General features: G+C 38.6%; 1 protein-coding gene across 3 annotated transcripts in view; it reads left to right on the top strand.

The window, feature by feature from the left end:
- Positions 1–1,816: 1,816 nt before the first annotated feature.
- The window catches only part of RC3H2 (ring finger and CCCH-type domains 2), a 40,988-nt gene continuing 29,202 nt past the window's right edge, over positions 1,817–13,602 (top strand). For all 3 annotated transcript variants that reach the window (XM_080668117.1, XM_080668116.1, XM_080668118.1), the window contains exons 1-3: positions 1,817–2,043; positions 8,816–9,113; positions 12,564–12,681. In XM_080668117.1, the coding sequence (XP_080524243.1) occupies positions 8,883–9,113; positions 12,564–12,681 (349 nt within the window). In that variant the 5' untranslated portion in view covers positions 1,817–2,043; positions 8,816–8,882. The remainder of the gene's footprint in view (positions 2,044–8,815; positions 9,114–12,563; positions 12,682–13,602) is intronic.

Below are 13,602 nucleotides of genomic sequence, written 5' to 3'. Positions count from 1 at the left end.
CAGATTTTGGAAATGGAATTGGAGAAAATAAAGTAGGGAGTGCTAGGGAAGGGAAATTCTGATTGTAATTTTAAATATAGTGAGTGGTCAGGCCACCTTTGAAAAATCTTATCAGATCATCATGTACAACTGTCCAGTAAAATGGAAAACATAAACACACAACCATCACTATCTAGTTGAATGGAAAACTGAATCAAATGAACCATTGTTGGGGACCTCTAGGATTGGCTTATATTTCAAAAATAGAAGAGTATGAAAAGGATAAAAATGTATGGGAGAACAGTCTTTGGGTGGCCACTGAATTTTTAAAAATTGGTATTTTTTTGGTCTTCCAGGCATTAATAACCATATTTATTATTAAGGTCATTATAGTTTATAAACTATTTTTCCAGATGTCTTCTAATTCATGGTGGGTTTACTTCCATAGATTATTTTTTTAAAAATATATTTTATTGATATTTTACAGAGAGGAAGGGAGAGGGATAGAGAGCTAGAAACATCGATGAGAGAGAAACATCGATGAGAGAGAAACATCGATCAGCTGCCTCCTGCACACCCCCCACTGGGGATGTGCCCGCAACCAAGGTACATGCCCTTGACCAGAATTGAACCCAGGACCCTTCAGTCCGCAGGCCGACGCTCTATCCACTGAGCCAAACCGGTTTCGGCTACTTCCATAGCTTATTTTGTTGGATATCTGGTTTCATATTGGAAAGTGCCTTGAGCTTAATTGCAATTCATGGCCTTTTCTTAACCTGAGTTTTTCAGTTTCTAATCAGGAACAGAATACATAGTATCTGCCTTTTAGGATTATTTTTATGAGTAAATGAAATATAAATAAAAGTAAAAATGAAAATTTTATTAACACAGGCCGAAACCGGTTTGGCTCAGTGGATGGAGCATCGGCCTGCGCACTCAAGGGTCCCGGGTTCGATTCCGGTCAGGGGCATGTACCTTGGTTGCGGGCACATCCCCAGTGGGAGGTGTGCAGGAGGCAGCTGATCGATGTTTCTCTCTCATCGATGTTTCTAGCTCTCTGTCCCTCTCCCTTCCTCTCTGTAAAATATCAATAAAATATATTAAAAAAAATTTATTAACACAGGACCTGGCACATGGTAAAGTTGTCCATAAATATTAATCCCCGTGTCCCTATTCCAAGCCTATTTCTTCCGATATAAAAACTGAGAATAATTTATACCTTGCAGTTTACTGTGAAAAATCCTGCAGCAAATATTTATGGAGTTATTAGTGCCAAAATTTGTGCTTGAATTTTGATGTCTGCCAGATTCTGAGAAACAATTTTCTCATTAATAAAGAGGTGTGTGTTATTGCCTGCCAAACAAATGCTATCTTTTTCTTTTCTTTTTTTAATCAGGGAGATTGGTTGGTACCTAGAGGGACTGAGGGATGGGTCAACATCTGAATGTGGAAGAGTGATAAGATTGTAATACAGATGCATCAGATTAAGTTAAATGAATATCACGATTTTCACTAATATCATGAGGGCAGGCAGACTGGCGCAAACCAATGTCCAAGAGGCTGGCTCAAGGAGCCGATGAATGTGCTGGGAGTTTCCCATAAACCCCTTCAGCTTGCCTAGGCATCCTAACAGCACCTCCCACGGTATTCCAGTTTTCCCTAGTCACGTGATGGGGGTGGTTCGGCTCCACCACAGGGAAGCTAATACGCGGTCCAGGTGGCTGGAGCTACTACGCTTTCCTTCCACCGCCCTTACTCCTGGTTTTGCGTGATCTCGCGTGATGTGGGGAGTATCTTCTCGCGAGAGTTAGGTCTGGATCCCTCCAGGTCCGCCTCCATGGTGAAGAGGCGGTGGTGGAGGAGGAGGTGGAGGGAGGAGGAGGAGGCCCCGTCGCGGCCTCCGCCGCCGCCAACGGGGCTGTCCCTGTAGCTCCCGATGGAGTTTGAGGTCGTGAAACCGCCGCCGAGCTCTGCCCCGGCGAGACGAGGCGCCTCTGTCGCCGAGCCGCGCCGCCGCGGGGCTCCCGGGAGCGGCCCTTAGCGACCCCGCCCGGGCCCCCACAGGTAGGGCGGGGGCGGGCACGATGCGGCTCGGGCCCCAGTCCGGGTCCCTGGTCCCCGGCGATCGATTGGGCGGGAGACCTATCTTAGCCCGGGGCCTGTACTCTGTCGTTGTGGGTGCACGGAGGGTTGGAAACTGAGGGCCGCACCTGACACCCCACCCGGGAGTCCGGAGATCAAGGAGGCCCCTGGCCTTGGTCGGGCTTTTTCAATACCGAGGCCTGGCGCAAATGGCCACCTCCCTTCGGCTCCTGCGGAGGGGACGCCTCTGACCCCTAAGGAATCCTCCCAAGCAAAGGCCAGGCTCCCCTTCCCTTTCTACACCAGTTAGTAAGAGGGGCTTTGGGGGAGGTTCTCGAAACCAAGAACTCTCCTAGCTTTCCGTCCTGGGGCTTCCCAAGATCCTAATGCAGGGATGGTGGAGGCGATCTGGGTAGTAAATAGGGACCCTGGCCAAACAATGCCCTGGGAGGGCTTAACCTCCTGGGAGGGAGAAGGCCGGCCCAGAGTGGTTGCACAGTGGATGTGACGGAGCACTGGCATGAACCGGAGCCAGGGAATTCTGCTACGGCTTTCTTCTTCCCCTCTTTCAATTTTCCTTCTTGGGGAAGCCTCTTAAGGGGAGACTCTTCCACCATCTTAGAAGAATGGTAGAAAGCATCTTTGTTTCTCAGATGCAGATCTACTTTTCTGTGTCCTTAGCTTTCAGAAAGGAGATGAGGGTAGCTGTCAATTACATCTTTCTAATCACAAAAGAGTTTTAAGATACCAGCAGGTAGAACCTTGACACCAAAATAGTCTCAAGTAATCACTGACATAAAGTAGATCTAATCTCGTGATTCCCTACCGGTTTGTTTTTTGTTTTTGTTTTTTATAACCACGTACGTTCCCTTTTAATTCCTACTCTCCATTTACCCAGGTCCTTTCTTTTTCATTCCTACTTTCCCACCCGCTGCGATTAGGACTTTGTATCCCAAATAAAGTGCTTAAGGAATCCTTTCCATTTTTGTATTAGTCAAACTTAGAAGTTCCAGTAGGAACTTTTGATTCACCTGAGAAAGCTAATGTTGCTATACTAAATTACTATAATTTCCCAAAAGCAAAGAAACAAATGTTTTAGTTAGCCTGTGGAGCCTTGTTATAGTTAAATATACAAATTTAGTTAAGGCTTCTTGAAACATTAAGAAGAGTTCTCCCCTCATTACCTTCTTTTATCTGTCTAAAGAGCGACACCACTGTTCTAACATAACATCCCTTGTCTGTTTGCTTCCACATTCAATTCTTGAAGAAATAGAAACCATTTTTTCCACATTGCCGTTTTGGTCGGAGATTCTTGTTTTAAGAGTTGTGGAGTTTGGAAATTTGCTAGAAAAACAATGTTAAACATATATTCCAAAAGCAGATGTTGTAATTCAAACTGGCTCCTATTTGAGCATTTGATTGCTGTCGTGTTGATTAGTGAATCCTTTGAGTTACTCCTGATCTGTGATTACTGTTGTGTTAACCTGACATGCAAGAATACTTCATGTCCTTTGTTCATGTTTTCTTTTTTCGTTGTTGTTCATGTTTTCATTAATTCACTTCCTGCTATGTCTTTTAGTTTGAAAGAAGTTCTATTTTATATTCAAAAAATAGAACTTCTATATTGTATGTAAGATCTAAGAATGCTAAATAAACTTACAAGGTTTTATGATAAGTACTTGCATATTGTTTTGGACTGAGTTGAAGTTTCACTTTCTACTGTTGGAAAAAGGAAGCATGTGGTCAAATAAAACTAGCTGAAAATTAAAAATAATGTTTTGCACCCAGTCTTTATTGTAAGTTATATCTTTAATAATCCTCAGGGTTTTCTAATTTTATGAAAACCTTCTTAAGTGTAGGTGTGACTTTCACCTCAAATTCTGAGTAAAATTTACTTTTGAGTATTATTTTTAATTTTAAAGAGAATTGCATTGTCCAATACTAGCTAGTAGTCACATGTAGCAGTTGAGCACTTGAAATATGGCAGGTGTGAATTGAGATGTGTGTGCTGAAAGTGTAAAATGCACACCAGATTTTGAAAATTTAGTACAACAACAACAAAAAAGAATTCAAAATATCTCACTAATTTTTACATTGATTACACGTTAAAATGATACCTTGTATAAATTAGGTTAAAGAAAAGATATTAAAATTAATTTTACCTGTTTTTTCCTTTCTTAATATGACTGCTAGAAAATTTTAAATTACTTGTGGCTTGCATTATTTCTATTGGACAGTGCTATTCTAGAGGATCTCTTCCAATAAATAAATTATCTGAATTAAAAGACATGAAAATGAAAAATTTCAAGTTTAGTCATCACTATAGAAGCAAAACTTTATTGGTTATATTAATTAAAATAAATTTCATTACTGTTCTTTTGGAAGACACTGAAAGTTAAAAAACTCATATTTAATAAAAAATCTAGTTCAAGCCCATAGTGGGCTGAAGTAAAACTTGAGTCAAAAATCTTTCCTAACTTATACTAAAGTTACATAGCAGTCTATAAAATGGTAATTCTGTTCCTTTTGCTCCAGTCCTTTTGATGTTTGAATGCTTAGTTTTAATTGGTTTTGTTTGTTTTGTAGGTTAAGATCTAAATTGTACTTATGATGCTTTAAATACTATTTTTAAGTCCAAAAGTAATTATTTTAAAGGTTTTAAATACCGTTAAAAGTCCATTTCAGTAGCTTAAATTCTTCACATGGGTAAACTAGAATGAAAACAATGAGTGTTTTAATTAACAGACCTGAGCCCTAATTTTATATCTTTATAAAATAATATATATATATTTATACAATAGTGAAAGAGGCATAAACTTTATTCTGGCATTTTAAAATCAGATATCATAGTCATAAACTAGCTGCACAATATCATGGCTGTCTGTTATGAGAAAATGAAAGTACTTAGCTGGTATGCAGTTTGCTTTTAAAACAGTTTATAATTTGCATCATATGAGACTTACAGTCTTAAAAATTACTTGAGTAAAAATGTGTTTAAGGTTCCACCTGTAATGTTTCTCCTATGCTTTATCATTTTACTCATCTTCAAGTTTAGTAACTAATAACTAAAGTTAGTTAAATACAAAAAACTTAATTAGAATGTTTTTCTTAAGTTGTCCCTTTGCATATCTAGAGTTGTGAGCTTTTTAATCCATTTTACCTCAATTTGATATATTTTGGTAGCATTTTTAGAATGGATACATCAATATTAACTATAAATGTTATTAGTAATTTAGGTTTCCATAGATTCAAATAAGCTACTATGGAATGTATTAATATAAATCTAGAAATTTTACACAATTTTCTTAGCTTGCCATTGTTAAATTATAAAGACAATAGGCTATTTATTACTTTTTATAATTATAAAAATATATTCTAGGTAAATGTTTACAAAGTGCCTTTTAAATAAATGAAAGGTCTGTTTTGTCATTATTAATTAAATGTTTTAGTGAACAACATGAACTCTGTTTTAGGTAAATTTTTATTTTGTATTTATCTTTATTGAGGAATCTAGAATTCATTGTTAATGGTACTGAAGAAAAACATTTTTTAAAAATCAAGCCATTCCTTATAATATTAAATAAGGAAAATTTAGTTCATAATTTTTCTGTTAGAAAGTTAGAATTGGACACACAGCAGAAGGAAAATTTGCAGAGTTACTGTCAAAATTTTGGCACAATCTGTCTTTTAAAGGTATACATTTAATTTCTTCTAGAAATTAAACTTGAATAATATTAAAGCATCTGGTGTTTGTAGACCTAGAAATATATATGGGATAGTATAACATACTACTATCAAGTATATTCTGGAATAGTTTGAAACACTTTAAAGCTAATAGGTAAAAATGTGGAAGATACAATTTTTATGTTCAAACAATGCCCCCCCCCACACACACACACAGACACACGCACGCACGCACTAACTTTAAAGCATTTGGGGATGATCTTGGAAAACTATAAGGAATGAGTATTTTGCTACTAGTTTTATATTATTCACTGGCCTTTGATACCCTGACCCCCTGAATTAGCATTTCCAAATAGGTTGAAGTTATGAAAAAAAAATAGATGCAGTGTCTTGTTTTGATAAATATTTTATCAGTTCAAGTTATTAACTAAATTAGGGCTCTCAATCGTAGATTTAAGATACAATTTATTCTTCCTCAGAGGGCTTTTCCTTGTATAATTCTGCAGCCTGGTAAGCTGAACATTAAAAATGTTATGTAGTTTCAAGGAGTGATGTATTCACCTACTTAGTGCTCATTCCTAAAGTTGAAAGCCAACTGACTGGTTTTAAGATTGATGGCATTAATAGGTGTGGCACTGTATATTAGATACATTTCATTAGAGCTATTTGAGGAAAAGTTTGTATAGGGAGCTTTTTACATAGCAAGCCCTATCTATTTTTACAAGATATTTTTAAAACCTTAAGTTTTTGTGAACATAAAAGCACAATAAAGGCTAATAAAATTCATTTGGATGTGAGGATATTGGAGAATGAGTTATAGACCTTTCTGTCCTAAATCTGACTTCATTTTTAAACATCTCATTTCTGTGGAACTAATATATTTGGGTTGATAAACATTTTTATGAAATAAACCATTGGCTGTTTAATTGCCCTAAATACCTAGATTTCTTGTTCACCAAAGAGCCTTTGTCAGACTTACATAAGTTTAGTATTAGAAGATACAGAAAATTTGTGAACTGTAGAATGTTCAAGTTAGGAATCTAAAGATTTTAATTAGAGGACAGCATAGTTTTGATACTATTTTATAGAGAGTGAGAAACATCGATCAGCTGCCTCCTGCACACTCCCTACTGGGTATGTGCCCGCAACCAAGGTACATGCCCTCGACCGGAATCAAACCTGGGACCCTTGAGTCCTCAGGCCAACGCTCTATCCACTGAGCCAAACTGGTTAGGGCTAAATATTTTATTTTACTAAAAATTATGGAACGAACATTTGGATCTTAGGAATAAGAAAGGAAAACTTAACTGTTATTTTTCCCATGTGCCTTTTAATCATATACAAATACAATTTTTCTCACACTATAATATCAATAATAGAAATTTATATTTTGCAGTTTTTCAATTTAGAATTATTAGATGTTAATATTCTTTTAGTCTTCTAAAAGATGTTTTTATTTTATTTTTAATCCTCACCTTAGGACATGTTTCTCATTGATTCTAGAGAGAAAAGAAGGGAGAGGGAGATGAGGAGAGAAACACTAATGTGAGAGAGAGAAAGATGGATTGGTTGCCTCCTGTACATGCTCCGGTAGGGGATCCCTCCCATAACCTGGGTACGTGCCCTGACAGGGAATCAAACCCACCACCTTTTGGTATAGGATGACGCTCCTACTAACTGAGCCACACCAGCCAGGGCTATTCTTCCATATCTTGCTCATTGGACCTGACAGTTTTTGGTAATATATATATACTTATCAATCACAAAATATGTTTTGTCACAAGTATTGTAGAAAACCACATTCAAGATTTGTAAGACAATATTTTTTAAAATATTTTTTTATTGATTTCAGAGAGGAAGGGAGATGGAGAGAGAGATCGAAACATCAATGATGAGAGAGAATTATTGACTGGCTGCCCCCTGCACGCCCCTTTCTGGGGATCGAGCCCGCAACCCAGGCATGTGTCCTTGACTGGAATCGAACCTGGGACCCTTCAGTCCGCAGGCCGATGCTTTATCCTCTGGCTAGGGCTGTAAGACAGTATTTTTCTTTTTTTACTTTGGCAATGTATTTTGAGGTCAGCATCTTTTTTTCATTTATGTATAACCAGCTCTATCATCAGAATCTTCTTTCATACCTTACTAGAGGCCCGGTGCACAAGATTTGTACACTAGGCGGGGAGGGGTAGGGGGTCTGTCAGCCCAGCCTGCGCCCTCTTGCAGTCCGAGACTCCTTGGGGGCTGTCCGCCTGCCAGCAGTGAGACATCCCTCCCGCAGTCCGGGACCCCTCACTCCTTACTGCCCACCTGCAGTGGAGGCAGGAGAGGCTCCTGACACAGCTGCTGGCCTCACCAGCCATGAGCCCAGCTTCTGGCTGAGTGGCGCTCCCCTGTGGGAGCGCACTGACCACCAGTGGGCAGCTTCTGCATTGAGCGTTCTACCTTTGGTCGATTTGCATATTACACTTTTATTATAATAGGATTTTCAGTACCTCAGTTAGCCTCCTAATCAAGTCCTGACCAGAGATTTCCTCTTTTGTGAAGCTGCCAAGTTGAATATATATATCCTGGACTGACGTGGTCATTCAGGTGGCAAAGCTGTTTCTTCACACTTGACTCACTCCAATATTGTTTGAATCAAGGGTTTCCAAAGTTCACTAACTCTAGGCCATATCTTAATATGTTTTGAGGCAGTAGAAACCCATGGGAAACACTTTTTAAAAAAAAAATCAGCGATCCAAATTAATGTGTGTTACTAAAAATGAAATGTGGAATATTAATATGCTCATTTGATGTAGTAGTTAAGAAAAACAAATGATAGCTCTGATGATTGTTTTATTAGCAACCAATATAAATATTTTTAGTTGAAAGGAACACTGTTTTAATAATGCTTCTGGACAAAATTTCAGAAATTTAATTCAGCAAATAGACTTAAAGAAAAAGATATCCAAAACATACAAAGTTACTCAGAAGTGTTTTAGGTCTTGAGGCTGTGATGGTTGACTTTACAATTAGCTCTTGAAAGGGAATGATGAATATATGTTTAATTCTTACTTTTGTCCATTTCCAGCTTACAAAACACTACACAGCAAAATAATGATCTGCTAGACTGCTAACCCGAGCATCCAGCTTCCACAATGCCTGTGCAGGCAGCTCAATGGACAGAATTTCTGTCCTGTCCAATCTGCTATAATGAATTTGATGAGAATGTGCACAAACCCATCAGTTTAGGTTGTTCACACACTGTTTGCAAGACCTGCTTGAACAAACTTCACCGAAAAGCTTGTCCCTTTGACCAGACTGCCATCAACACCGACATTGATGTGCTTCCTGTCAACTTTGCACTTCTCCAGTTAGTTGGAGCCCAGGTAAACTTCCAAGATTTTACTAACTTGGTATGTGTAATAATTATAGTGCTTTGTTCATTAAGGGGTACAAAGTATGTTTAATGATATTTGATATGTAAAAATATTCAGTGTACCTGATTTTCATGATTATATTATGCAAAAGTTTTTCTTCAGTGTTATAAATCCTTATGCAAAACCATAATTTTTATTATGGCTATATGTTTCTTTGTGTTCAATGCTGTGGTCAAAATTTATTTTATAAGTCATTTTGATGGATAAGAAAAATTTTGATATAAGCATCTATCTATATATAGAAAGAGGTAATATGCTAATTGGTCCTAACAGTGTCCCAGTCACGACCGGTCAACAGGCTGCGCACGCACAGGAGCTGGTGGGCAGGGACAGGGACTTCTGCCCCCAGCAGAGGCGCACGCAGGCCTGCCCAGCACTAACATCACTCTGCCTTGGAGGCGGAGGCCGCTCCCAATGAAGGCACACACAGGCAGGAGCTGGTGGGTGGGGACACAGACGGGGGGCCTGCCCGAGCTGCCGCGGCGCAGCTTGAGCAGGCCCAGAGTGGACACAGACAGGGGGGCATGCCCAAGCCGCCGTGGCGCAGCTTGAGCAGGCCCGGAGTGGACACAGACAGGGGGGCATGCCCAAGCCGCCGTGGCACAGCTTGTGTAGGCCTGAAGCGGACACAGACATTTTTTCATGGTGAAGGGACTGGAGTCTGTGTTCATGAAAACACCTTGGCAGCTGCGGCGGCTGGCAGTAGCAGCAGCAGTGGGGTGATGGGGATGGCACCTTCCCCTGATCAGCCTGGTCGCCTTTCGCAGAGGGAGGCCAGACTGTGGCTTAGGCCCGCCCCCCAGTAGGACATCCCCTGAGGGCTCCCAGACTGTGAGAGGGGGCAGGCTGGGCTGAGAGACATACACCCCCTCCCCCAGTGCACAAATTTCATGCACCGGGCCCCTAGTACATATTTATTTATTCCTTAGGTGGTATGAAAAGAAATGTAATCAAAGTTTTGGCTAGAGAGCAACCAACTAGAAACCTCAAATAGAGGTTTTTGGTTTTCTTTTTAATTTCACTTGACATCTATAATAATCTATAATAATAAAAGTATAATATGCTAATTAGAACAAACAGCCGGATGACCTTCCAGACGAAGCTGGGGCTGTGAGGGCTGAGCCCCTGGAGTGAATTTCATGCATTGGGCCTCTAGTGATAAAATAAGTCCTATTTGGGGATGAATATATCGAAAACCATGCTATAAAATAACTATTTCTTGTTGATAATCATTTTACTGAATCAGAGCAAGACCCTAGATTTATAGTAATTTTCATTTAATAAGGGTCTACTTTATGTAGGTATGATGGTAAACATTCAGTGTCTATTAATATTAACTAGAGGCCCGGTGCACAGATTCGTGTACCTGTGGGGTCCCTTGGCTTGGCCTGCACCCTCTCACAATCCAGGACCCCTCGGGATGTTGGAGAGCTGGTTTTGGCCCAGTCCCCGCAGCCCACGCTGAAGGACCCCACCGGTGCACAAATCAGTGCACCAGGCCTCTAGTATGCATATGAGATCTTTGGTTAATCTCTTCCCGCACCCCCCCTTTCCCTCTGAGATTCATCAGTTCCATGTTTCCATGCCTGTGGTTTCTGCTCCTGCATTGAGCGTCAGCCCCCTGGTAGTCAGTGCACATCCTAGCTGTCAGACGGTTGGCCGGTCACTTAGGCTTTTATATATATAGATATATATAGATTCTCGCTATAGCTTTTCAGGTATGTAATATCCCCATTTTACAAGTGAGGATGAAGATTCTATACATCGTGTATTACATAAAGTAAGAAAGTAAGGATTTTTCTAATCAGTCATCTTAGAAAATTCAATGAATTAAAATACCCCATTCCATAGTATCTTCATATTTGAAGTTTTCCTATTAAAGCACAGCATTTCTTCTCAATGTTCATAATCCAGACACTCTGAAATCAAGATGCAGTTGTAATTATTAGTGCATCATTTAATTGGCAGTATTTTTTTTCTTAACAGTGCAGAAAATAATGGTGGCTCTTGCAAATAATGGCATCTTAGATCCGACAAAATACTTTAAACTTTTTGTAATAATACTAGCTACTATTAATTTATCATCTGCTATAGGTCAGGTATTGTGTTTGTCTTTTAAATAAATGTTCTCTCAGTTGATCCTTAAAAATAGCCTGCAGGCTTATGCAGTATGATTTCTTTTATTTTTTCAGGCTCATCTACAACTGTTTTCACTCTTTCTGCTTAAGCTACACTGCCTTCCAGTCAATTGTTAAATATGCCAGAAGTATTCCCACCTGAGGGCTTTTGTGTAGTGACTCTTTGCCTAGAATGCTCATTCCTTCTCCTGTTTTAAGTCTTTCTAATGTCATGATTTCCAAGGAAGCCTATCTGGACCATCCCCCTTAAAAATTGCAACCTCTCTCCAGTACTCCTAATTTTCCTTATTCTTGTTGGATAATTTGTATTGATCACCTTTCATCATACTATGTTTTTTATTTATGTTTCTTTTAAATTTATTGGTTGCCTTCTCTCTTCTCCACTAGAATGTAAGCTCCACAAGGGCAAGAAATTTTGTCTGTTCAGCTCACTGATAGAGGCCTAGTGCCTAAAACTGTGCTTGGTACATGGTAATAACTCCATAAATATACATATTTGTTTAATTAACTTGAATTTAAACATTTTTAAAATTTATCTTTATTGTTGAAAGTATTACAGATGTCCCCTTTTTCCCCATTGACCCCCCTTACCCTGCACCCCCCAAGAAGCTAAATTGAATTTTTATAATGGCACAATGAAATAGGGATTTTCATCTTCATTTTGCAGATAGGGAAACCATGACTTGGAGCAGTTCAATAATTTACTCAAGATCACTCGTAGAAATGGCAGAGCTGCAGTTTTGACCTTTCATTGAAAACACTGTGTCTTGTGGTGCTTATAGTCTAGCAAGGGGGTACAGTAAATATAGTAAGTACATTATATAGTAAGAAGGCACTTAGTGCTAAAGGGGAAAAAATTCTTATCCTTTTTACCTACTTTTTGTTTGAAATACTTTTAGAAAAAGTTGTAAAAGTTATACAGAGAACCTGTATAACTTTCTGCAGCTTCCCCTAATATTAACATCTTTTAAAATTACAGCATAGTTATCAACCCCAAGAAATTAACGTTGATACAGTACTATTAACTGCCTGCTTCTTTTCTTCATCCATTAACCCACCCAGCCCCTACTATTAAGTATGATATTCTTGATTCTTGGAAAGCAGATTTATTAGGTGTTTGCCTGTAATTTTATTTAAACTGCCTCGATGTATGTCTCTGTGTTATAATTTATACTCACCAAGATTATTATCAAATATATAAATAACAGCTTGTAAGCTGGGTGGATGTATTTCTTCAATTTTTTGTTTGTTTTGTTTTTAGGTACCAGACCATCAGTCAATAAAGTTAAGTAATCTAGGTGAGAACAAACATTATGAAGTTGCAAAGAAATGTGTTGAAGATTTGGCACTCTACTTAAAACCACTAAGTGGAGGTAAAGGTAAGTTCCCAAAAAGTGTTTTTTTCTGGTGAGAAGGACTTGGTAATACATTTATTTAGACAAATTTGTTGCTGATGCCCTCTTAAAACATTTTGAGTTTTGGAAAATGAGTTTGCTTAGAGCAGTGGTCGGCAAACTGCGGCTCGCGAGCCACATGCGGCTCTTTGGCCCCTTGAGTGTGGCTCTTCCACAAAATACCACGGCCTGGGCGAGTCTATTTTGAAGAAGTGGCATTAGAAGAAGTTTAAGTTTAAAAAATTTGGCTCTCAAAAGAAATTTCAATCGTACTGTTGATATTTGGCTCTGTTGTCTAATGAGTTTGCTTGACCACTGGCTTAGAGAGATCTTGGAAAACTTTTTGATTGAAAACATTTATTATACTATTTTCTGAAAACAACAAATATTGTTATTTAATAATTCATGAGACATGCAACATTGAGCTTTAAGCAGTATTTGTATTCATTGATTAAACTAATAGTGCTATAGAAGGATATTAATTTTGATAAGCCCTATTAAGACAAGTTTTATGTGTTCCTTTATTCATTCAATCATTCATTAAATTTTATTGAGCACTTATAGAGGTTACAGTCCCTGTCTTCACAGAGCCCGCAGTCTATTGGGAGTGATAGCCATGTAAGCACAATAAATTATTTTAAGAGCTGTGACAGAAGTGAAATTCTGTTTTGTTTATCACTGCATACCCAGTGATAGCACATCATATATGTAATAAAATGTTGTTGAATGAATAAATAGTGGTTAGCACATCATATATGTAATAAAATGTTGTTGAATGACTAAATCAATCAAGTATTTATTTTGTACCTGCTCTGAGCTTTGCACTGTTTGGTATTTTGGATATAGTGATTTTTTTTTTTTTGAGAGACTTACCCTGTACACCTCATTCATTCATTGAACAGATAT

This window comes from Plecotus auritus (genome assembly GCF_963455305.1).
Source record: "Plecotus auritus genome assembly, chromosome: 5".
Classification (NCBI taxonomy): Eukaryota; Metazoa; Chordata; class Mammalia; order Chiroptera; family Vespertilionidae; genus Plecotus; species Plecotus auritus.
The sequence above is the reverse complement of the archived record's forward strand: the minus strand, read 5'-3'. Positions and strand labels throughout refer to the sequence as shown.